Raw genomic sequence first — 25,140 nt, forward strand, 5'->3', positions numbered from 1 at the left:
ACACAGTCCCCTGATGAGAAGCCTTTTTCTGAATTTCCTCATTTCAGTCAACCGAAGCACCATTTTCCCCTCTCCCCGAGGTATGAATCACTGGAATCACAGAATTCTTTCATGTTAGAGAAAAAAGGCAACTCAGTCATTTTCAGAAGAAGGAACTAAAGTCCAGAAAGGTTTGCTGATTGGCCTAAAGTCAGGTCTCATAATAAATTAGGAGAAGCACACAAGCTAGAGTCCAGTTCCCTGATTCCTTCCAATTAATTGTCCATTCTAGAAACTGTTCCTCCCATCCAAGTACTAACCAGGCCCGACCCTGCTTAGCTTCCGAGACCAGACGAGATCGGGCGCATTCAGGGCAGTATGGCCCTAGACTAGAAACTGTTCTTTGGAAGGTTTGTCAGAGTTTACCCTTACTCTTCTCTGGTTCTTCTAAGCATCTTTTTCCTCCAAATTCCTCTACACATTCTTGCAAAATTTATATACTCCGAACACAGCTTTTTCAGCCTCACTCCCCAGTTTGAGATCTATCACACCCTAAACAAACACTTCCCAAAGGGTAACACAAAGGCCCCCTGCCTCCATGGAGCCCTACCACGTTGTTCCAAAGTGTATTTAGCTTGCTTCATTTGGAACTTAGTTGCTTTACTACCGAGCATATGGGACAGCCTGAGTATAGCCTGATTGGCATTGTTGGACAACGGTTTTACCAATATAAGTCTTTCCTCAACATTGTAGTCACGGGTCTTTGGTTGCCAAAAAGTTAAGCTCTTGCTACACAGGGATTGTCTGTCCTTACTCACTAGGCCCTGGTGACCCCATAACTTTGGCTTGCACTTGACTTTCGTTGGCCTTGGTGCCAAATCTACATGATCTTTTAGTTAATTCACTGCTGATATCTCATTAATTCTTTTCCTCTGACAATATATTACTCTTAATTATCTGGGAGTGTATAACTTTATGAGCGATGTGTCTCTCTGCCTAAAACTAAGTTCCAATCGGTGATTTCAGGTCTGAGCCAGGAGAAGGTTAAGATCAAGTTAGAGAAGGTATTTCATAACTAGAGGTGAGACGGGAATTATCTGTTCTTTGTGAATAATCTGTGCCCCTACTTCCCCCTCAACAATTAATGTAACAGTTTGGTTGTCATTGCCATGAGAATCAAGGCAAGGTGCCTCCCCCCTTCCCTGATTTGAGTCCCAAATGCCTTGCAAGAAAAATCTGACAGCCTGAATAGAAGAGAAGAGTCTTGTCGGGGGCGGGAGAAAGGCGAGAGAGGTAGGAAGTGTTTCTTTTCCATGACATTTGAGCTGTGAGTTGTCAGGAAAGGAGAGATCTGAGTGGGTTTTTATCAGTTCCAGAGTGAAGCTGTGCTCAAAGTGCTAAGCTTATTTCTCAGAGCCCCCTTGGGGTTCTACAACTTTTAGGTGGTAGCTAAGTGTAGTGAAGGAATACAGGATTTGGGGATCTAAGTACTGGGTTCAGTTCTTGACCCTGCATCTTAATACCCGGGTAAAATAATTTGGGAGCAAATTGTTGAAATGCTCGCCGTCTCAATTTTCATATCTGTCAAGTGGGGAATAACCATAGCACTTATTTGCCATGAAGTTTAGATGAGATGATACAGACAAACGTGCTTTGTAAACTTTAACTCACCATCCAAAGGTCAAGCACATAGCATTAAAGATGCCTCAACTCAGTCCTTACTAAAATGCCTCTGGTGCAATGCAGATGGGATTAACAGGCTAATTGCCTTTTTATTTTTTATTTATTTATTTATTTATTTTTAAAGATTTTATTTATTTATTTGAGACAGAATGAGAGAGAGAGAGAGCTCATGAGAGGGGGGAGGGTCAGAGGGAGAAGCAGGCTCCCCGCCGAGCAGGGAGCCCGATGCGGGACTCGATCCAGGGACTCCAGGATCATGACCTGAGCCGAAGGCAGTCGCTTAACCGACGGAGCCACCCAGGCGCCCCGGCTAATTGCCTTTTTAAAATGTTAAATAGTAAATCCTCTACCTTCCCCCAACCCAAACCAAATTTTTTATGTGAAAAGGAAAAATGGGGGGGGGGGGGGAGAAGGAGAAGAAGGAGGACAAACATTTTATTTTCCCAAAGAAGATACATTTGGAATGCAACTTTAGGTTTTTCAACAGTACCAACATGAAGGTCAGTTTAGCACAAGAAGGTATCAGGGCTGTGTGCTGAGTTTCCAGGGTTCCACTTACATTATAATCTATAGAGTTCAGTCTCCAAGTGTACCAGTGGCAGCAAATTAGTTACAAATTAACAGGCAGCAAAAAGTGTTGGCCTTGATTAAGCTCTCAATGGATCATGCTAATTACTGTATTTTATTTTTACTTCTATTATTCTATGGTGTAACGGTTTTAGATGCAATGATTATATAAATGACTGCCTTTACACCTTCCCTACCTCCTTGTTTTTGTTTCACATTGAAGAAAAGGAATCATTAAAAATGCATGAGCTGGTCTATCTATGTTTAACTCCACTCACTCATTCCCCCTTGATAATTCCACTTACATTACTTTTGCTGTATTTGGGGTTTCATTTAACATGACCTTATGGAATCTGTTAATCATGTCTTATTTTAAATAGAGAGGAAACAGGGAATGAATTTTCAAGCGGCCAGAGAAGAAAATAATCTAAAAAGTCCTAACTTAAAATCTTACAGATGTTTAAGAAAGTAAGGCTTTGATTATCTTGACTTTGATTTCATAAACAATATTTTTCTGAAAATATATCGTTTTCATTGTTGGTTTGCTTCTGATGGGATCACATTCAGAGACAACTGCTTTTTTGACATGGACTAGAGGAAATCTTCAATCTTCAAAGTGTGTATTCCATTCCAATTTGCTACGGTGGGTGTTCTAAAGGGATAAGTACTGGACCGTGTGTCTAGAACAATTGCAGTTCCCTCTCATTCCCACATCAGCCCTAAGATGGGCTTTCCTTTGGACCTGTAACACTTACTCTACTCTCGAGAAAGCACGTTGGGGTTACAAATAAATTCCAGGATGGTTTTCATATAATTTGTATGCAAATAATTTTCCAATACCCACATCTTAGAATTAGTAGTAACACATTTCTTGAAACACTGACAAATGCCTGGAGATTTCTTATCCTAACATAGAGATGAGCAGAAACCATCCAATGCCCGGTCCTGGGAGATGTACCAAAAGATAGAGACATTGATGTTGTGTGGATATATCCTCTTAAAAAGTTTTTTTTTTTTTTTTTTTTTTTTTTTAAAAAAACTAGTATCAGGGGCACCTGGGTGGCTCAGATGGTTAAGTGTCTGCCTTCGGCTCAGGTCATGATCCCAGGGTCCTGGGATCGAGTCCCACATCGGGCTCCCGGCTCGGTGGGGAGCCTGCTTCTCCCTCTGACCCTCTCCCCTCTCATGCTGTTTCTCTCTCGCTCGCTCTCTAAAAAATAAATAAAATCTTTAAAAAAGGGGCGCCTGGGTGGCTCAGTTGGTTGGGCGACTGCCTTCGGCTCAGGTCATGATCCTGGAGTCCCGGGATCGAGTCCCGCATCGGGCTCCCTGCTCGGCAGGGAGTCTGCTTCTCCCTCTGACCCTCCTCCCTCTCATGCTCTCTGTCTCTCATTCTCTCTCTCTCAAATAAATAAATAAAATCTTGAAAAAAAAAAAAAAATCTTTAAAAAAAAAAAAAAAACTAGTATCAGAAGAAGCCTGATGAGTATTTGAACTCCCCTGGGAGAGAGAGGGATGCAGGGGACCCTCAGAGTCCTTTCCCTTCTTCCCTAGCTCCCAGAGAGCTTTCTGCAGCAGGGAGGGAAACCTTTCCCTTGTTCTCTTGTCTCAGGAAGCAGCCTTTTGTGGCACCAACCTCGAAGCTGAGGCCCGAACCAGCCCGAGGAACACAGGGGCAGAGATTCCTGGGTGGAAAGAAACAGATGGCGTCGTCACTACCCCTCCCTCTCCCCTTCAAGATCAGGCCTCCGAAACAGAGCTTGGGGATTATTGTCTAAGCTCCTCCAAGCCACCAGGGGAAATGCCAGTTGTGTGGGCTGTGACTTTGGGATGAGACCACAGAGCCTGCAAAGTCAAGCTGAACCGTCAAGTGCCAGCCCCGTGAACTCAGCACACAGGCTGCTCCAGCAGAATGTTCACGCAGACGGTCCCTGAACAGGCTCGCTCCCCAAACTGCAAATTCCGACTTCCCAAACAGATTCATCAAGTTGGAGATCTCTATATATACCCACCCTCACCCTCCGTAGGCAGCAGCAATTTCAGAGCTGTCTTCTCGGTGAATTGGTAACCAGCTCAGAGCCTGGCAGCGCACCCCGCGGGGAGTGGCAAGCTTTTGTTGGTTTGTTGTAGGAGAGCCCGAAGGAGCTCGGCGGAACTGGTCCGGTGCGTCTGCAGCGCAGGTGTGGACCTGGTCGGGTAAGAAGTGCAGCCAGGGAAAACACAGGGCAGGAGCCTGGGCAGACTCGGGTGTCCTTCTGGAATCCGGCTTCCTGCTGCCCTGCTCAGGCCACAGATACACTGGTCGGATCCTGGGACAGACCACGAAGCCCGGAAAATTGGATTCTCAGGAAGAATGGTTAAAATTGCCAAAAGGCTGCATTGACTTTATGGAAGAAGAAACAGTGCTTAATTATAGCTATTTGATCACATGTCAAAATGGCAAGCCTTTCGGTTCAATTCAGTGCAACCAATGGTTGTTGGTCCCTGCTATGCGCTTGGGTTTGTGTTAGGCATGGGGTGTAGGGGATGAAGGAACGGACTGACTATATCCCATAGGCTTCAGACTCTACTAAGCTAAAAAGCTACCTTCAATAAGAAATTTAAAGAATACCTATGAAAGAAACATTTTTCCTAAATAAAACTTAAGATATTATAAATTCAGAGAGAAAATTATTCAGTAAGAAAATACTCTTTAAATGGCAGATTCCCACAATAACAACAAAAACAGTGATGATATGTATACTTACTGCAGATTTATTTTTGCCTTTCATCTAATGATTTCAAAGAGTTTAGCAACCACTGCTGAGTTAATGCTTAGTACTAAACCTGACTCTTCCATCTCCTTTTGGGGGAAAAAAAAAATTGGCACTCACACTTCAACATCCCACAGAGAAGAAGTTCTGGAAACAAAGTATGCTCACCCCCACAGAAGCATCAAGAAGCAAATTAGAGACAGTTTAATTTATTCAAAAAAGTGAGTTGGGACTCACAAGAATCGAACCGATGCCCACAAAATAAAAGTCCCCGAATAAAGAAATGCTCGTTTATTTCTTGTAGGTGGGCAGGACAAACTCTCAAATGCACCTTCGGGTATTCTTGTTGGGTTTTCTCTCTCAGAGACCTAAGGTGCAGAGTACATTCTGGGAAGGCTCGCTGCATTTTCAAAGAGAGAATGGCTTCCTTCCGTTTGAAAAACAGAAAGGAAGATAAAGATTTCATATCTACCACATCATATATAAAGACAACCTGATTCAAATGATGATCTCCAAGCCCTTTGATGTGTCCCTTAAGAGCCATATTCAAATGAAGGGAAAGGTTATGAATGAAAGAATTCAATTGTTTGCAAAAATAAAGTGAGGCTCTGCCAAAGATGGAGATGATCTGGAACAGACCTGATCCCTAATTACACAGAAATCTGATACTTAATACTCTTACCTGGCCGTCTTCATCTTCAAAGGACCTTACCAATATTAATGAATTCTTCACCTCCTTTCCTCTCATTGACTCCCAGAATAGCTACTCTTTATTTTTTTTAAAGAATTTTTATTTATTTATTTGACAGAAAGAGAGATAGAGAGCAGAAGCAGGGGGAGTGGCAGGCAGAGGGAGAGGGAGAAGCAGGCCCCCCACTGAGCAAGGAGCCAGATGCGGGGCTAGATCCCAGGACACTGGGATCATGACCTGAGCCGAAGGCAGTCAGTTGCTTAACCAACTGAACCACCCAGGCACCCTGAGTAGCTACTCCCTAAAGAAAAGTTGGTCTGACTTTTTTGAAGACTTGACTCTCATTATCATATCATTCTAGGATACAGCCTTTGAATGTTTTGTGATGTTTCCTCTGGCTTGTTTTGAATAGATACAACCCTGCAAAACTGTTCTTTAGGAACATACATACACATACGGGTACATCAGAGCCTCTCAGTGGAGATATTACTATAATAAAAGAATAAAGAAGTATTAGCATAGAACAAAGAGCAGGGATGGCTTCATGAAAGCCACTAAGACACATGAGCTGGGTCCTACCAGATAAGCAGGAATGTGTAAAGTGCACAAGAGGGAAAAGCATCTGAGGCAGAGGGGAACTGCACAGACAAAGGCCCGGGGCATGAATGGTCACTGATGGTCCAGACATAAGGCACAGTGCAGTGAGCTGGAGCCCAGGCTGGGGGTACAGGTCAAGTTCATCGGAATGAGGCTGGAAAAGTGGTTGGCTCGTGGTTGCACAGCTAGAAAGTGTCACAACCATGATTTAAAGCAGGCTGCCTGGCTCTGAGCCCATGGTCAGTCTCATATACCACCACTGCCCCTCCTTATACAAACAATAAGATAGATATAAGGACCTTGCTGACAAATGGATGATACAGGCAAGTAAATTTGCTGTTGTAACACATGCAACAAACATCTCTGCTGAGTACCTTCCATGTGCCAGTAAGTACACTGGGCAAAGTGAATACAAATAATAAAATAATAATAATAATAATAATCTCCTGTCTTTTCATGAAGCCCACGGAGTCTGGTTAAGGAGATACCAGCAATTATAGTACATGCAACTGCTAAAACAGGGCTCTGCCCAGAATGGCAGGAAGCATAGGGAAGACTGGCCAGAGACAGTCAGTTCTAGAAGGTGCCTCAGAGGACTTGAGTGGAGACCGAAAGGCTCACAATCCAGTGGTGGGTGCGATCCATATTGCACGGGATCATGATTACTGCTAGCATTTACTAAGCACTTACAGTGTGCCAGGCACTGTTCTAAACTTTTACCCTATATTAACTCATTTAATCCTCACAGCAGCCCCCGCCCCCCCCCATGCTGTCAACAAAGACACAAGCATAAGAGGTGAAGAATTTTGCCTAAAATTACACAACACAGAAGTGGCAGAACCAGAATCTGAATCCAAGTTTCCTGGCACCAGAGCCCAAGCACTTAACCACTATGATATACTCTCTCTTTATAGAGAAAGAGATCCGTGAGTCTGCTGAAGACGGGGAAGGCTTCCAAACAGAGGTAACCTGTGGAATCATTCCAAAAAGTTCTCTGGGAGTTCAACCATTAAGCAAGGGGATGAAGAGAATGTCAGGCCGAGGGTGTATGAGCCAAGGTATGCAGGATGAGAGACAAGCGTTTTTAAGGAAGAGCAATTACTTTTGTTAGCTAGATGGTAAGGTGGGTGTTGGGGGATGGTGGGCACCACTAAAGGAGTTGGCAGGGAGCACGTTTTAGTCTGTGTTTGTCGGTTTCCAAGAAAGAGGAGCCTACACAAAATAGGCCAAGTTAAAGGATCTGAAGGCATCCCGTGGGCATCCAAGGACAAGAAACTAATCACAGCCAGGACACCTGTGGAGGCTGTCCCCTCGTCCGTGGGTGGCCCTCCTCAGCCTCGGCTTCTCCTCTGTTCCCTGAGTCACAGAACAGCAGAGGTGACCTGGATTAGGGTAATGCCACTTGGACTAGAAAGCACGAGCCTAATGGGACAGATGTGACCTGAACCTGAGGGAACAGTCACGGTGACTCCTGGGCTCCTAGGTTGAGTGCACTACAGAGACAGAAAATAAGGAAGGAGGAGCAGGTTTGGAGGGAATTATGGACTGAATTGTGTGCCCCCAAAATTCATATGTTGAAGCCCTAACTCCCAGGGTAGCTGTATTTGAAGCTGGGGACTTTAAGGAGGTAATCAGTTAAATGAGCTCAAAAGGGTGGGGTCCTAATCCAATAGGACTGGTGTCCTCATGAGAAGAGAGAGAGATACCAGAGATCTGTATCTGTCTCTCTCCACACATGCACAGAGAAGAAGCCATGTGAGGACACAGAGAAAAGGCAGCTCTCCACAAGCCAGGAAGAGAGGTCTCACCAAAACCCTGACAGCACCATGGTCTTGGACGTCCAGCTCCCAGAACTGTGAGAAAACACATTTCTATTGTTTAATCCACCCAGTTTGTGGTATTTTGTTACAGTAGCCCAAGATAACTACTACAGGGGGAAAGATAATTAATCCACATTTGGATGAAGACAATAGATGGATTTAAAGGAATCGTGAGGGGCACCTGGGTCACTCAGTCAGTTAAGCGTCCAACATCCAACTCTTGATCTCAGCTCAGGTCTTGATCTCAGGGTCATGAGTTCAAGCCCAGCGTTGGACTCCACACTGGGCCTGGAGCCTATTTAAAAATAAGTAAATAAGTAAGTAAGTAAATAAATAAATAAAGCAAATCGTGAGAATTGGTAGGGCTTTGTGCTTTAGGAGAAATGGAGGGTGAGAGAGAGCATGACAGAGGAGGAAGGAGAAGGGATGTTGTCCAAGTTTTAATCTTGGATAGAGGGTGAATTGTGGTGACTTTCACGAAGTCTGAGATTTGGGAGTTGCACCCGGGCTGAGAGTGAAGGCACAGTTAGGATTTCCTGGTTCTAAGCAAGGGGTGTTAAGTGTTAGGGATAGAGGGGGACTATAATGGAAGTGGAACCTCATTGAAAACCAAGGTCAGGATTCTAGGAGGGCCAAACTGGAAGATGAGTCTGGATAGGGCGAGGCAGCCTTCTGGCCCCCACCCCCAGGGCTCTCAGCAGGAACAAGCCCCAGAGAAGGACTGGGCCAACTCAATGGCTCTGCTGCCCTTTCTTCTCACTCTTGTCATAATTCCTAGAAAGAGAGGCTGTTTGGCCCAAGAGTTGCAATCCAGGCTTCTAGTTAGCCTAGGGATTGGTTGTCCAAGGACCTATCCTGATCCAATCAGTCAGGGCTGGGTCGTCATATGATGGAATATTTGGCTTGGCAAACCTGTCCCTTCATCAGTGGCGTGAACAAGGCAGCATCCCTTACAAAGGTCTGGGCTGTGCAAGGCAGTGTAATCAAAACATCTAGAATGGAGGGTGAGGGTGGTAGGAAGATCATTGTGGTTTTAGGCTTGCTAGGCACATTTGTAAAATGTGCACATATGATTTTAGTTCCATTTTTTCAACAAATGAACTCATACTTTACATTTTTTTTGCCAAAAATCTACTGATTACAGTACTTTGAATGACGTCTTACTTTAACAGTAAACCAATGATATTGAATTCATGGAAATATACTCGAGTGGAAATAGTGTTTTTCTTCTGGGCACTGGAAATAGAACTGAAGGGCTGGGTCTGGTGGATTGTTAAGAAACTGTAGGTGCTCCAGAGTGACCCTCACTAGCTATGTGATGTTAGGTGAGTTATTTAAGTCCTCTGGGTATCTACTCATCTGGAAAATAGGAACAATTTTCACACATATTCATGAGAACAACTCGAGAGTACTAACACAAAAAACCAGACCCACAGCAAGCGTTTGCCAAATGCTAAGAAACAAATATGGCGCATATATATTTTTCCAGAGTTCTGTACTTTCTGAATCTTCTCCAACAAGACTTACTGCTTTTATAATCTGAAAAGAATGATAGACCAAGGCTTTGCCTTTTTTTTTTTTTTTTTAAGAGAGGTGAGCCATAAAGAGAGAAAAGACAGTAAAACAGATGCAATCATGGACTGAGGAGTCTGCTTTCATTTGGAATAATGACAACATGTGGCTCTTGGGGTATCCTAATCAAAGTACAGACTGTAGGAAGAGTAAACATGAAGAATTATGAGTTCTGTACTGGTATTAACCATGCCCTGGCTCTGCAAACTTAGATCCCAAAATAGAGCGGTCACAAGGTTAGCTGCTTTCCCACCCCTCTCCAAGGCTGTTCTCTTCCATCAGGTGCAAAGCCTGGATCATCCAGCATCAAATTAAAGAAATAGAACAAACCCTCCCCATCCCAGGGCCTCTTTAAATATTCAGATAAACCCATGTGCCCCTATCACTTAAATTAAGCTTTTCTAAGAAAAAGTAAGTCAATTAGTTCAAAATGTGGGTTAGTGCTTCTGGGTATTTAAAAGGGGCTTTTTTTTTTTTTTTCCTTTTTTAGTTCATTTAGAAACATAGCCACGGGGCAGGTATATACCCACTCCTCCGCACATCCTGTGAATTGCCACGATATATCTAGATACTAATTTCTGATATCTAGAGCTTCAAATCCAGTCCTTAAACTTTCTCAAAGTTGTGAAGATATTGAAATGTGAGCTTTAGATTTTATTTTGCTTTGCCCTTTTATTTTATATCCTTTACCTTCACTGTCATTATCCATATTCATCCAAGGGTGCTTGACATTGCTATAGAACATTGAGAAGACACGATTTTACCGTAATTGAACTTTTTCCTTCCTTCATTCAACAAATAATTACTCTGTAAACTTTATAAACAAAAGTAGTCTCTAAGACATTATTAAATGTTGTTCTAGGGCAAACTTTGTGATGGGTACTGCAAAACTCATTTGTCCAAGAGGTCTAGATGCAATAAACCAAACTTTACCAAACTACAAAGAAAATTAGGTATTTCTGGGGTGCCTGGGTGGCTCAGTTGGTTAAGCGACTGCCTTCGGCTCAGGTCATGATCCTGGAGTCCCGGGATCGAGTCCCGCATCGGGCTCCCTGCTCGGCAGGGAGCCTGCTTCTCCCTCTGACCCTCCCCCCTCTCATGTGCTCTCTGTCTCTCTCATTCTCTCTGTCTCAAATAAATAAATAAAATCTTAAAAAAAAAAAAAAAAGAAAATTAGGTATTTCTGAAGAAGATAATTTCCAGAAGCAATTTCTGGGTCATAGAACATGAACATTTTTATGGCTTTTGAGAAATTGCCTAATTGCTTTCTTCAAAGGCCAGCTTACTTGATATTGACAATTTAAAAATATGAGAATAACATTTTCATACCAACATTTCAGTATAAAGTGGGTTTTTAGATTTTTGTTGTTTGTTTTGCTTTGGGTTTACTGAATAGGTTACTTTTTTGAATGGTAGCAAGTAGTTTCAGGAATATTTTATGTTCCAAGACAACTATAAATAGTTCCTCCATTATTTAATACATATGTATTTGTGACACGATAGTAACACATATCTTTACTTCTTTTTCCACCTTAATTAGTATTGCAATGGCATAGAAATGCATTTTATTAATAAGAGGACTAACATCCACTTCAATCCCACATATCCTTTAAAGAGATGTGACTAGAATAGAAAGAAACAAATACCATTGATTTTATGTTTAACTTTGACAGTCTTTACATTTGAGTTTTTTATTAACCAAGTGGTTTCATTGTCAGATTATTATTATAACAAAGAGCACACTTTTAAGCTCCATAAAAAATATAGTTTACTTATGGAAAACCACATTCCCGCATACATTGTTGTTTTAAAAACAGTCCAGGACCGGTAGGTGATTATTAGGTAGATCAAGAATTAGAGTTACCAGGTGGCAATTAGAAACTAAAAATTCTACTCCTGTCAATCACTCTGTTAGGTTCACTCTGACCTGTTTTTTGACAAAGCACCAAAGATAAAAATAGGTAGTACCCTCCTTGTCCCCAGGAGATTTATGCAAAATAGCCTAGGATTTCAATAGAAAACACCCCATTCTAGTCTGGTTGGGTTTGTGGGCATTCCTTTGGCCTCTAACATTCTTGACTGTCAATTCTTCTAAGACACAGATGGGTCCCTACTTCTAATAGTCCAGGAAAATAGTACTAGTGTTCTAGGTACCAAGTGACAAAGATGACAGTTTCCTAGGGCATCTCTGCTCTGCTCGCAATCCAAGCTTAGGACTCAGCTTAGTACTATGTTGACTTTGCAAAATTTGACTCCCAAATCAATGACCCATAGAAGTATTTTAATGGTAGGTAATTGCTCCCTTGAAGACTTTGTTTTCTTTCTTTGGTTCCCAGAAAGCTGTATGTGGTCAAGCGGCTAAGGTGTGGGCTATGAAGCCAAACTTCCCTGCCTTACCAAGGTCTGGGAGACCATAGGCCAGTGGCTTAATCTTTGTGAAACCTTCTGGCCTTGCTTTTCTTTTTTGTAATCAAGCCTGGAAAATAGAGCCTTAATAAATAAAGAGCTAACAGTTGAATGTTTACTAATGTTCCAGACACTGTATTAGTGCTTTACTCATATTACCTCATTTAATTCTTGAAATAATCCTATGAGGTAGGGGCTATTAACTATCACGCAGATAATAAAATAATGAGAGAACCAACACATTAAAAAAAGGCAACTACATGGGGCACCTGGCTGGCACAGTGGGTAGAGGACGTGACTCTTGGTCTCGGGTTGTAAGTCAGCCCCACGTTACATGTAGAGATTACTTCAACAGATGAGATCTTAAAAAATAATTAAAAAATTAAAAAGGCAATGGGTAAGACCAAACTAGGATTCAAACCCATGCAGTCCTGTTTCAAAGATGAGGTTTTAACCGATCTGCTACACATCCTTTTGTTGAGGTTAGCTCTCTCCCCACACACAAATATTTGTGTGTTTACTGAGTGTCTATTATGTGCCAACCAGTCTGCTAAAATATGCTAAGGAATTGTGTTGAAAATGAACCAGAGATGCAATAATAAATAAGACATAGATTCTATTCTTCTGGAGTTATTTTTCTTTGCTTCCACTTTATAGAGTTAGAGTACATGGATTCTGTTTTTCATCTGAGTTCAAAACATATTACTCAAGATGACCTTCAAGTGAATTCAACAGAATTTGACAGTGAAACTTTGAAACAAAGATATCAGAATAGCTTCAAATTTGAAATACGATTTAACCTCCATTGTACTTTATGAATCTTTTAGTAATCAAATCAAGAAAGCATGACTTAAATGTGATGAACCAAATGCTTTTTCTGGTCTCTGCCCCCAAGAGCCCACAAAATTTCTTGAATTTATCAATTTAAATCCTCCCCAAACCACCTCTTTTAATACACTGATACGTCCATTCCTCCGTCCCTCAATCTACTTCTGCCATAACTTCCTAGAGTATGTTCTACCAGTGAGGAAATTATGGTAGGGAAATAGTAAACCAAAGCAGTCTTTACATTTATTTTAAGTTGCAAACAATAATGTTGCCTTGCAGTTGCTTTTTGTCCTGATTTTTTAATGTAGAGATTCAGATCCATGGCATTTTAAGATTTTTTACCAAGAAGTTTCTTGCTAAATATAGATCTAACTACACACAGATCTGTTCATTCATTCATTTAATGTAAATGACTGGAGTGCTCACCATGACCCAGGCTCCAACTTAAACTACAAAGGTATATTGGTGTAGCAGAGAAAACAGGCAGATAAAAAGCAACTACACCAATGATCTAACAGATGATGCTCAGTAGATTGGAAGCAAAGAGGAAGAAGAGCTGAATGCACATGTGTCTATATGGTATAACCTCTCATAACGTGTGAACATGGAATGGGAGTAGATGAGTTATAAAATGAAGGGGAAACATCTGGAGTTTTTCCTTCCAAAATAACCATGTCACTACTTTCAGGTAGTCTAAGAAATGGAGCAGCACAAATATATCGATGATACTTTTTAATGATTGTGAAAGAGCTGAAAAATGTGGAGCATCTTGTTGAAGATACAAACATCTCAGCACAGTTTTTATAGTAATGAGTTGTGACAGTGAAATAATTGTAATAAGTGTTTCATACAGGACTGGAATCAGTTTATGTGAAGAAGCTATGCATTCTGCACAAGAAATAAAGGAATCATCCTTACAAAGGAGCCATCAGTTTTAAGTGGTGGGGGAGTTCAGTGGATTTTATGATAGGGCAGAGTCAAAGTGGATGAATCCCACTTTATCAGCTGGGCTGATAGTAGACAACCACTACTGCTTCCTTACCAAAATAAGAAGAAAGCCTTTTTGATGCTCTCAATTTGGTAGTGAGTGTGTGGTACCACAAGATGCTTTTAAGGAATCATTTACTAAACCTGGAATTGAACTCCTTTATGAACTCAACTGTAATTTTGTGTCACCGAGTTTTAAAAATTAAGCAACTTCTTTATTTATTTATCGTTGGTGGTGGCGGGAAGGGTTTTTGGGGGTGTCCTTCCTGATAGATACTGGAGTTTCTAACCTGAAGAGGTCTTTTCCAATATTTGATGAAGAATCATTAATGGGCAAAGAATTTTGGTAGCTGTTCAGGAGCTGGTGCCACGAAGCAGATTCATAGTTGCCAGAAAATCAGGCCAAGGCATACTTTCCAAGGTGCGTTTTTCCTATCTAATGTCTGCCAGGGTCCTGCCTATTGTTTGCAAACCGTCCAGGCAGCATCTGAAGCTGTTGTTTGGCTACATCCGTTAGAAACTTATTTAAACTTATTTGCACTCGGGGTTTTTTGGTTCTGCTATTGCCCATCACCCCCCTCTCCCCTTTGGTTTTTGCCGGTAGAGACCTGCCCTGGGGGGAATTTTGTCCTGGGAGCACAAAACTATTTTCTTTTCTGGAAATAAGTTGACGTCAACTGGGAGCTGTTTTTGGTCGCTTTGTTTCCCGGAGCGTCCAACCCAGCACACCGCCTCCGGCAAATTGCAAGCAATTCAAAGCAGCTCGCCCAACCGGGAGGGGAGCTGGGGGAGGGGGGCTCGCCTGCATAAGTGGGGAGACCTGGGGAGTCGCTCCGCTCCGGGGCTGGAGAGTGGGCGGGTATCCCCAGGCCGCTCCGGGAGCGCAGCCCCTCGGTGCACTGCGCTGGCCGTGAGGGCCGCCGGAGAGCAATCCCTGGTAGGTAACTTGCTGGGCGCCCACCTGAGTGTTCAACACTGATGCAATTCCCTTCCCGAGTGTTCGGGCGCCCGGAAAACCTGGGAGCATCCCGGGACAAAGGGCCAGCCCTCCGGAAGTAGCCCTGTGCGACTGGTGTGTGCGCGGGTTTGCGTGTGCAACTAACTTAGTTGCCTATTGCCCTGAGCTCCGGGAAACAAACAAACGCCTTCCTACATATTTTCGGGGACACAGGGTATTTCGGACAAAGCGGGCAGCACCTCGGGGATGTTTCCGGAGGGATGCAACCACGGAATTTCTCACCTCCCCGAAGGGTTCTCTGCTGACAGCAGGACGGATGAGAGCGTGTGTCGTCTGTGTGTGTGTGTGCCCGAGGAACGGGAGGGGGCCCGGGAGGCACCGACTTGCTCCAACTTGTTCACACCTGGCGCAATTTCTCCAACGCTCTGCCGGGTCCAGGACCGCGGAAACACGCGTAGGGCGAGCACTGATGGCTGAAGACACCGTCAACTCCCACTTAGACGCCCACACGACCCAGAACCCTAGTTTACCCCCCTCTTACATTTTATGACGGATGGGTTTCTATTGATGCGTAAAGTTATAAACTGCCCTGAAAGCAAGACGGGGGATCCGGGAAGGGGGCGGGGGGACGGACAACTGACAAGACTTATACAGCTGAAGTGCCTAGTATTAGGACTCGGGGGCAAATCCGAGGACGCCCCGGAGGAGCTGGCGAGGCTGTTTCCTTGCAGGGTCAGCACGCCCTGGGGGTCGGGCTGCTGGGACTTGGCTCCGTTGGTTCCCCAGCCCCTGGGATTCGGAGCCGACGGGAGCGCTAGGGGACACTCGGGCTGCCCGAGGAGGAGAAGACTGGGATGCAGTGCGAGCTCCGGAGGTGGCCGGGGCTGTGCCTCCAAAGAAAACAGCCGAGGTCTCGGGCGGCTCTGGGGCCGCTGCCCCTGGGTCGGGAGAGCGCGGGAGGCGGCGACGCGAGGACGCGCCCAGACTCTGGGCGCGCCGGGGGCGGGCGTTCGGCTGGAAGTGGGACAGTGTCTCCTATGGGAAAGCGGGACCCGGCGAGCTCTTTGGCCGCCTTTCCAGTTTCGGAGGTATCCGCCCCCGTGCGCCGGAGGCAGCGCAGCCCCGAGGGCGAAAGAATGGCGGTTGGCAAACTTGGAACGAGCGCGCGCCCGGGATCCGAATTGCCGTAATTGTGGCGGTGGCGGGGGCGGCCGAGCCCCAAGTTCACTTTTTCCGCCCGCCCGCCGACGGGCCTTAGGGACGGGCATTGCTCTAGCTCCAACCAGGTGGAGCGCCTCGCCAGAGGGAGTTATGTCAGGGTGCTCCGAGGCAGGGAGGGCGGCGGCCAGCGCCGGTGTGGAGGGGGTCCCCGGGGTCCCCAGCACCTCTCCCGGTGTCTCCCCTCCCACCCGCCCCTCCCGTCTTTCTTTCTTGCTCCTTCCCCAGGCTGGCGGGACCGGCGTGGACTTGCCCTAGACCTACGGGGAGCGCCCCAGGTCTTTAATGACAGCTTAAAAGAGGCTGTTGGAAAAGTCGAAAGGGATGAGGCTGACGTGGGGCGTGTTTCTCTCCTTTGCAAGAGTCGGAAAGGGAGCTGGGAGCCGTGCGGCTGGCCCCAGGCCCCCGCGCCTCGCCGCCAGCAAGTAGGTGGGGGAGCCGCCGCCGCCAGCCCCATCCCGCTCCCAAGCCTCGCCCGCTGCGCCCTGGCCGCGGGCGCAGAGAGGGTGCGGGGCCTCGCCGTGCCTCCTCCACCCTGCTCATTAACCTGCCTGCTCCGCTCCGCTTCGGGCGGCGCCAGACACGGGCTTCTCCGAGCAGCACCCGCGGCCCGCCCGGCGCTGCCGCCTCCCCGAACCCCCGGCTCTGGGGGGCAATGAGGGGGCGGTGGAAGGGGCACCGCTCCTCCGGCATTACTTAGAGAAGCGAGACCGCCCCGCCCTCCCGCCGGCCCTCCCTCTCTCCCGCCCGGGCCCGCGCGCCACTCCGCCAGAGGGTAAGTTGGGAGTGTTTCACCCCCACCGACAGCTTTCCCTCCCCTTTCCCCCCCCCCTTTCAAAGTTTTCTTAGGACTGGGGAGAGGGGTTGGGGAGGAAGAGGGTCCAGCCAGTCCCAGTCCTTACCCTCTCCCTGTCTAACTTACCCCCGCCTCCCTTCCCCTCCATCCCCTGCGCGCCGCTGCCCCTCCGGAGCCGCGCTCCGAACTGACAATTGGAGCGCGGCTCCTTTAAGAGCCCGGCTTTGCCTCCCGGTAGCTGAAGGTCATTAAACACAAAAGCTCTCAGCGCTGCGGTCCAATATAGCGCATGCGCCCTGCCCGAGGACTGGCAGAGAGACGGCAATATGGCGAGAATGCCTGGCAGCGGGGACTGTAACACCAGCGCGGGCGGCAGCGCCAGCGCCGCCGCCGCCGCCGCCGAGAACAATGGGGAGCGGGGCGAGGGCGAGCGCTGTGCGGGGGGCCGCGGCCGCCGCCACGGCCGCCCGCACTACTGCAGCGCGGGCGAGGAGGAGGAGGAAGAGGAGGAGGACGACGAGATCCAGGAGGTGCAGATAACGGGGGACGAGGAGGAGGAGGACGGAGGTGGGGGGCTGGAGGAGGACGAGGAGGAGGAAGAGGAGGAGGAAGAGATGGGGCTGGACTGGGATGAGCCCCTGGAGCCCGAGGACTCGGCCGGGGAGGAGCTGGAACCCGAGCCGGTCCATATGATCAATATGGACCAGAGCGCCGCGCTGGAGCCCGAGGCGCCGCCGCGATTGCTGGCGCCCCGGGCCCGCGGCGGGCCGCCCGGGGACAGCGCCGAGCTGGACCCCGACGTGCTGCAGCGCCCCGAGCGGGCCCGGCTGAGCGAGAACACCCGGCTGGCCACCCGCTACGCCGTGCGCATCTTCCGGGAGTACCTGAGCGAGAAGGCGCAGAGCCCGGACTTCGAGACCATGGACAAGGGGGCGCTGTGCCGCGTGCTGCGCTCTTTCTACGCGGAGGCCCGCTCCAAGAGCGGCCAGCTCTACAGCAAGTCGTCGCTCATCAGCATCCGCAGCTCCCTCAACCGCTACCTCAACGAGCCCCCGTACTGCCGCACGCTCGACCTCACCAAGGACCCCGAGCTGCGCAGCGCCAACCTGACACTGGCCGCGGTCATCCGCAAGCTCGAGGAGCAGGGCGCCGGGCCCGTGGTGCAGAAGCAAGCCATCACGCGTGCCGACCTGCGCAAGCTCTACACCTCCAGCGTCTTCAGCACCAACACGCCCTTCGGGCTGCTCAACAAGGTCTGGTTCGAGACGTGCATGTACTTCTGCACGCGCGGCCGCGAGAACCAGCGCGAGCTGGAGGAGGACTCCTTTGGGCTGGCTATGGACGAGGACGGCCGCAAGTTCGTCTACTTTAAGTCCCTCGGGCCCTACCACAAGTCGCGCTCGTCGTCGTGGAGCAAGAAGCGTGCCGAGAGCAGCGACGAGGAGAACTTGCCCCGCATGTACGAGACGGGCACCGAGTTCTGCCCCTACGCCAGCTTCGTGAAGTACCTGTCGAAGCGCAACCCTCTCTGCAAGGCGTTCTTCCAGCGGCCCCGGGACCACTGCAGCGAGGGCGATGTGACCTGGTATGAGAACAAAGCCATTGGCAAGAACTTGCTGGGCACCAGGATGCAGATGCTCTCGAAGGCGGCCAAGCTCTCCAAGACCTACACCAACCACTGCATCGGCGCCGTCTCCATCGCCACGCTCAACAGCATCGCGGGCATCGGCACCAAACTGGGCTCGCCCGCCCCGCAGGGCTGCTACTCGGAGGCTCTGAACGGGGCTGCTCGCCACCACTCCCACCATCCCCCCACCCATCCCTCCCACCACCACCGCCCCCAGCCGCCCTCGCTGGGGAACACCTATATCCTCCCCAAAGACAGCCAGGTCGGGCCCGACGTGAAATCCGAGGCTGCGCCCAAGCGCGCTCTGTACGAGTCCGTGTTCGGGTCGGGGGATATCTGCGGTCCCTCTTCCCCCAAAAGACTTTGTATCCGCCCCTCGGAGCCTGTGGATGCGGTGGTGGTGGTTTCCGTGAAACACGACCCCCTGCCTCTTCTTCCAGAAGCCAATGGGCACAGAAGCACCAATTCTCCCACAGTAGTTTCACCTGCCATTGTTTCCCCCACCCAGGTAACCAAACCAAACTCTATGCATGAAATGTTTCTGGTACCGTTTCGGGACTAACTCGTGCTAATGCAGGTCTGGGGTGGGGGCGGGGAGGAGTTTTAAAAAGTGCTAAGTAGACTGAACCAGATTGGATCTCAGCCTTAGAAGCCTAACTCTTGGTGCTTTTCAGGAAAGTTTACATCTCACCTTAAAAGATGGGAGAAGGCACGCTCCCTAAATCCGTGCTGAGCAGTAAGGTTAAAACTTCAAAGTTCGCAGAACAAAAGGTCCGTAGGAGGTAGCCCGGCTCTCCATTGAATGCATGACTTTTCTAAGGCAGGGTGCCAGAATACCGTGCATATAAAGGAAGCAGTTACTTAAAATATATTTGAATAAAGTAACTATTAAAATGCTCTCTTGCATATTCGCCATAACTTAGGAAGATTAAAAAAAAAAAATGATTCTATACTAAAAAAGAAAACATGCCAAGCCCACTTCCTGTATGTGGGTGGGGAGTGGAGAGATTGGCAGTCCAGTGCCAGTTTATGCTGTAACAGGTAGCTGGACATAAAGTGATGTTTGGGGTGTAGTTTACATAAACCGAAGTCACTTGTTAATAGATGGAAAGGGGTATCCGCACTACCAGCCAGGCTCTGTGCCCTGTGGTGCCCAGCACAGTGGGGACCAAACCTTGCTGCCTTTCCCTAGCCCTATGGGGCTCACCATCTAGGGGGCAGATAAGACTTGAGAATATAGATATTTCATTAAGACCAAACAGCACAGTAGTGTGGGAAGCGCACCCACAGTTAAGAGTTGTAAATGTAGCCCAGAAGCTGAGCCACCTTGGGCAACTCAGTTCACCTCTCTGGGCTTCAGCGTCCTCATCAAGGATTAGGGAACTGTTTTAATACTAAAATGATTTAGTTCTAAGCAGTACCAAATTTTAGGTTGAGAGGGAGGGCTTCCCCGGATGCTTCTCGTCTTATTATTTAGAGGAATATATTCATATTATTTAAAATTGTGTTCATCTTTTGGAGACTCTTCTCTAAAGGAGCCAGAAACCAGAAGGTCTTTGGGGACTGCTCTGTTCTGCAGGCAGGCGTAGCCACTGGAGGTTTTACAGCTTTGACCTCCCTGCCATCAAGCAGAAGTAGGAATTTCGACTGTTAAGTCTGGAGGTGGTAGTGCAGGCCCTTCGAGGAACAGATGTCAGGTACCTCTGTGCTTTTTCCAAAGTGGAAATTCCAGTTCTAGACAAACTGACCCTTTCAAAGGTTTACCAGCTAATCAGCAAGCCTCAAGGCCAGCAGAGAAAGGGGCTGTGAATGGTAATATAAACACCAAAGTTCTCTAAAATACACAAGACCTGCAGGCTATGTGTTTTTCTCTCCTTCCAGTGTGCGTGGTACATTTCCGACAGATCAGGGGGTGGTTTTATGGAGTTGTGAGGGCCGAGAGGAGAATTCTTCTTTGGAGAATTGGGGTTTGCTTTTTCTCTGAAAGCAAAAATAAATGTTCGCATTCTTCTAATCAAGTAAGACCCTTGAAACATCCTGGTGTAGAGTAGCACCTGATTAAGAGTTAAACGCCGGAGAAAGTTTATTAAAGTCTAGATCTGCATGGAATAATAATGAAACAGTTTGTCTACTGGCATCTGGCTGCTGGTTTCTTGACATCAGTGTCCTGTAGAATCATGACTTAAGGTTTCACAAAAGATGGACGAGGGAGTTGCTGAGTGGGTTTTGTTTTGGTCTAAGGAATGCAGTTGCCCTGTCACAGTCTTGTTTCCACTGAGGGAGATAAATCAGTTCTCTAAACCTGACTACTGATTCTTTTCTTTTTCTCAGTTATAGTCAGATAAATATAGATTAAAGTTACATACAGATTTGAGTGTCCATATGTTGGCTAGATGGTTATTATGCAAACATTTTTGCGTAAGTTCCTTGTAGTTAAAACACTACAAAAAGTTGTTCTTTTTGCACATATTTAAGTCAGCCTTTCATTTATGTGAAAGTAAGTTTTTTTAATCAGCATTAAGAAGTTTTAAGGAAACTCTTTAGTAACTCCTACAGAGCTCACTGCGCATTCTAAGAATGAAACGAATGTTTAGTTTATGTAGAAAGCTGATACTAAACTTTTTCCTCTTGTATTTATTAAAATCACTGTACCATTTGAGGTCCAGGGCATTTCCTGGGGATTGTTGACTGGCTGGGGTTACTGGCCCAAGGCACTGCTTCAGGAGCTCAACTCCTCTTGCCGGTCATTAATCTTCAGGAAATGCTGTGTGTACCTGGAGCTTCAGTCATTATTACTTAATTATAAACATGGGCTGTCTAACCTTAATATCGGCTAGGCTCATCAAGTGGCAGTGCACGGAATTCCGCTGTTGACCATATTATTCTAGGCTTCTTGGTAACACTCACACCCTGATGCTCTGATCTCTTCTAACATTGCAAGTTTCTCAAAAAAAATGAAGAGCCTATTACTCTAATTTTTACTTTTTGAGAGTGTTACTAAGGGTGTCATTTGTGGGACTGGTTGAAAAATGAATGCATTCCAGGATTAACGATTATGGAATTTGTGATTTTTGACTCACGTGAAGTTCCTGGCTTTTGTTGATTGGGGGGGGGGGGGGAGGAGTTATGGTGATGGTTGTGATGGTTGCTTTAAGAAGTTCACTAATTCTCTGGAATGGCAGTTAAAAGCAAAGGGCAATTCTTGTCTCCCCTCCTCCTGCATAGCTGTTGTGACCTAAGATGATCCAGTTACTGGTGCAGCTTCCTAGCAATCTTGGAGATGACATGGTACATTTAAAAAGGTTTAGCACAGCCCATCCTACAATTTCAGAGCTGTTCTCCTTGCATGAAAATACAGCATTTTTCCTGCCTCAGAGAACAATACTTCAGCTTCGATATCCATCTACAGAGATTTCTAACTTTAGTCTTTATCATCTACACAAAAAGAATATGAGTTTAGATTCTCTAAATATCATAGCTTTGTCGCTAGAGCTTTTATAAACCGTGCCTTTCTCCAGCATCGAACAAAAATGTGAAAATCAGCTCCCTGAAATAGACTTAGACACATTCGTAAGCTTGTGCCAAAGGTGTCTTCAGTTGTTCTTATTTGACTTCAACCCAGGTTATTTCCGGGAATACTTCTAAGGAATTCTGCAGGTAGGAAATAAGCAGTGGGGAGATTCTGGAGTTGGTGGAGCCCATCGTCCTTGTCTGTTTCTTTGGCTTCGCTAGGGGCCAGAGTCGGGCCTTACAGTTTCCCAGCTGAAAATTGGAGCAGCCTCTCTGTGGGGCACACGCAGTCGTTAGTGACCTTGCCTTTGAGAAGTCAGATGTTGATAGCCCTGGGAAAACAGTCTTCATTCAGGTGCTTAGTGTGGGAAGGGAGAAGGAATATTTAATCTGTCTGCTTAATAGAAACAAACAAACATGCATTTTATGTATTACTGAAATAATTGTCAAAGTCTTGTTTTTAATTTGGGAGGGCTGCTCTTTCGTACCGAGGGAATCAAACTTCTGTAAACATGAAGGGTGTAGTGGGTTTAACAGCCAAAGCAATTGTAACAAGACTTTCTTGTAATGGTTATCTGGAGCTATTAGGATTAGCTGCCTTGTTTAAAACAAGTATTTTCCTGATCTTTAATGTTAGTTTATGGCTACCTTCCTTTTTCTACTACAGGAATATTTGCTCTCCCATTCAGAATGGTGGAGAAACTAAATGTCAGTAACATAACTATGTAACTTTTTTCATTCATGCAGGAAACAGTTATTGAGCATCTACTGTTGTGGCTTTTGTACCAGGAATCTTTATAAATTAATCCATTTTTCACTTGGCAAGTAGTTGCATTGGCAGGATTTTGGCCTCATTAACTATTAAAACCAGATCAAAATAAAGTTAAAAGGTGAAACACGTAATGTGTTGCCGCAGTCATTTTGGGAAAGAAATGTGTATTTTTAGCTCTTACATACTATTACTGCAGTCATGATACACCCTTCGTGTATGCCGGCCCGCCATTAAACCCGACCCAGGAAACGGGAAGAAGTATTTGCTGCCAAATGAGAAAGCGGCTCACGTTCATTTAAAACTTAAATCTTTGTGTCACCCTGATTTTAAAATCTGGCTCCCCCAAATAGATGTTACCTAAAAGGCTCTCCTCTTGTCACTACACATGAGAGCCCCTTCTGCAGGTAGGACTGCTCCTTGCACGTGGAACTGCTGAAGCGGGTTCTGCCTTGGCCTAGGCCAGTCAAAACCCCACTTCAGTTATTTAATAAAAAGTTCAGTTTCAAGTTAACCTTTTGGTGTCCTAGCTGCCATTTGAAAAGCAAAATTGATGTAGGAGTTGCGGTGCGGTTGCCCATGTTGAAAATCTTGGGAACAAACATACAAGGTGGGTCCGTCATTTGCTAGAGCTTTATTTCTAGGACCTGTGTTTACTTCTCTTGATTGAGCCTTCACCGCATCATACCAGTTAGTCAGGATGCCTTTTTAAAGACTTCTCTGGACAATTTAGAAAGAGGAGAAGGGAGGGGAAATTAGTTGGTCCAAAAAGGGCTATCGATTGACCTTGATGAACCAAAATGAAAGAAAAACGTAGCTTTCAGATTTGAAACTTTGCATGGACAGACTTTTTCATTGAACACTAGTGGTGTTGTAAAGACACTGAATTCAGGTCAACCATTGTTGATCCAGCCTCTGTCTACCTGCGAAGTGCTGTCCAAAGGAGCACGATTTGGCCCTTGCCCTCAGTCCTCAGTGGGGGTTTGTAGAGGATGGGCAAGTTAGTGCGCTTCAAGCTGGAGGAATTGTCTGCTTGATACTCGCACAACACAGTGGAAACAGATGAACTTTTAAAGTTTTAGGTTCTGTAAGATTTTAGGCCCTTTGGGTTTTCAGATTTGTAAAAGTTTCCCCTTGCTATTCTTCGAGAGAGAGGATGGGCTCTGAATGGTGTCAAGTCTTTTATAACAGGGATTGAGCTTCTAGATAGCCTAGAAATAAATGAGTGTTTAAGCCGGTTGAGATACCTCACCATAGCAAGGACTGTATTTTCTAATGCCCATGGCTTTAAACTACAGTATATCCTCTCTACCACAGGAGACCAAACCTAATTAGACGTTTTAGGTTTTCAGGATTTCTCCCCGTTCTTCTGTTCAACTTTCTTTACAGTCAGACTTCCTTTCAGCTTATACTTTAACAACCTGACAGAGCCTGTTCTTTCTCCCTAAAAAAGATACATTTATATATGACTGCCAACTTTTATTAGTCACTTTTTTTAAATTCATATCTTATCCTAAACTTGGTCCATGTGCGGGATTTTTTAAAAACAACAAAGCAGACAATCTCTTATATAGGACTGTAAACAGTCCAGAGCGTCTGAACTTCGATCAGAGGTTTTGTCCCAGCACTTTGCTCTGAGACTGCTTTAGGAACCCCAGTGGGAACTTCCTTCTGGAAACCCACCGCATTCTGAGATCTGTGATTCCTGTTGAGTGACTGCAATCAGTTGAGCCCCTGTTGGTTCTCCAGGCAGTGAGTTTGGTTGTGTTTAATATGCGGGGTGCAGGGAAGTCATAAAGCGAGTCCATGTATATAACCCTGGAAAACTTGGGGCAACCTTGAAGGGAGAGGATTGGGAGCCTGCCAGAGCAGCTCAGGTATTCCCACATCACCAGGCTATTCTGTGCCTCCGGCCCCTCCACCCCAGCACCCCTCCCCTCCCAGGTAGGCATTTGAAAATCACCTTTATCATGCAGACCTTTCCTGGGAGGATCTAGCCTCATTTACACCTTGAACAACTGCTTTCCCCTGATCACCTGGCAGTGAACCCTGGAAGATGGGCGTTTCGATCCTGTCTGGGAGGAAGGAGGTAAAAATGTGCTACCCGAAAGGGTTGACAGATTTAAGAGAGCATTAGGTTGGGGGCTTCTAGGAAAAAAGGAGAGGAATTCAGAAAGGAATGCCGAAGGATGGCAGAGATAAATGGCGCTTCCTTTGTGAGTAATGTGGTCACCAAATTAGAATGTCAGGACTCGTTTGGAAGCTTTTAATCATCATTTTCTAGTTTTACTCCATGTCTCCAGTGCAGGTTAACCCAGTTCAGTCAGGTGTCTCACCAGTCAGTCCCTACCCTTCCTCTCAACCCAAGAAAAAGGGAAC

At 46.3% G+C, this 25,140-nt stretch overlaps 1 protein-coding gene across 2 annotated transcripts in view; it reads left to right on the forward strand.

Annotated features, from left to right (window-relative positions):
- The first annotated feature begins 16,536 nt into the window (after positions 1–16,536).
- Positions 16,537–25,140, forward strand: part of KCTD1 (potassium channel tetramerization domain containing 1) — an 89,657-nt gene continuing 81,053 nt past the window's right edge. Inside the window, exon 1 of one of the 2 annotated variants that reach the window (XM_021686074.2) lies at positions 16,537–16,834. Coding sequence is in view for 1 of the 2 variants with exons in the window: in XM_021686073.1 (XP_021541748.1) it covers positions 17,182–18,990 (1,809 nt within the window). In the remaining variant the exon portion in view is untranslated. Of the gene's footprint in view, positions 16,835–17,038; positions 18,991–25,140 lie in introns of those variants that run through there. The other variant, XM_021686073.1, reaches the window with a different exon arrangement.

Source organism: Neomonachus schauinslandi, chromosome 14, assembly GCF_002201575.2.
Source record: "Neomonachus schauinslandi chromosome 14, ASM220157v2, whole genome shotgun sequence".
In the NCBI taxonomy this organism is placed as follows: Eukaryota; Metazoa; Chordata; class Mammalia; order Carnivora; family Phocidae; genus Neomonachus; species Neomonachus schauinslandi.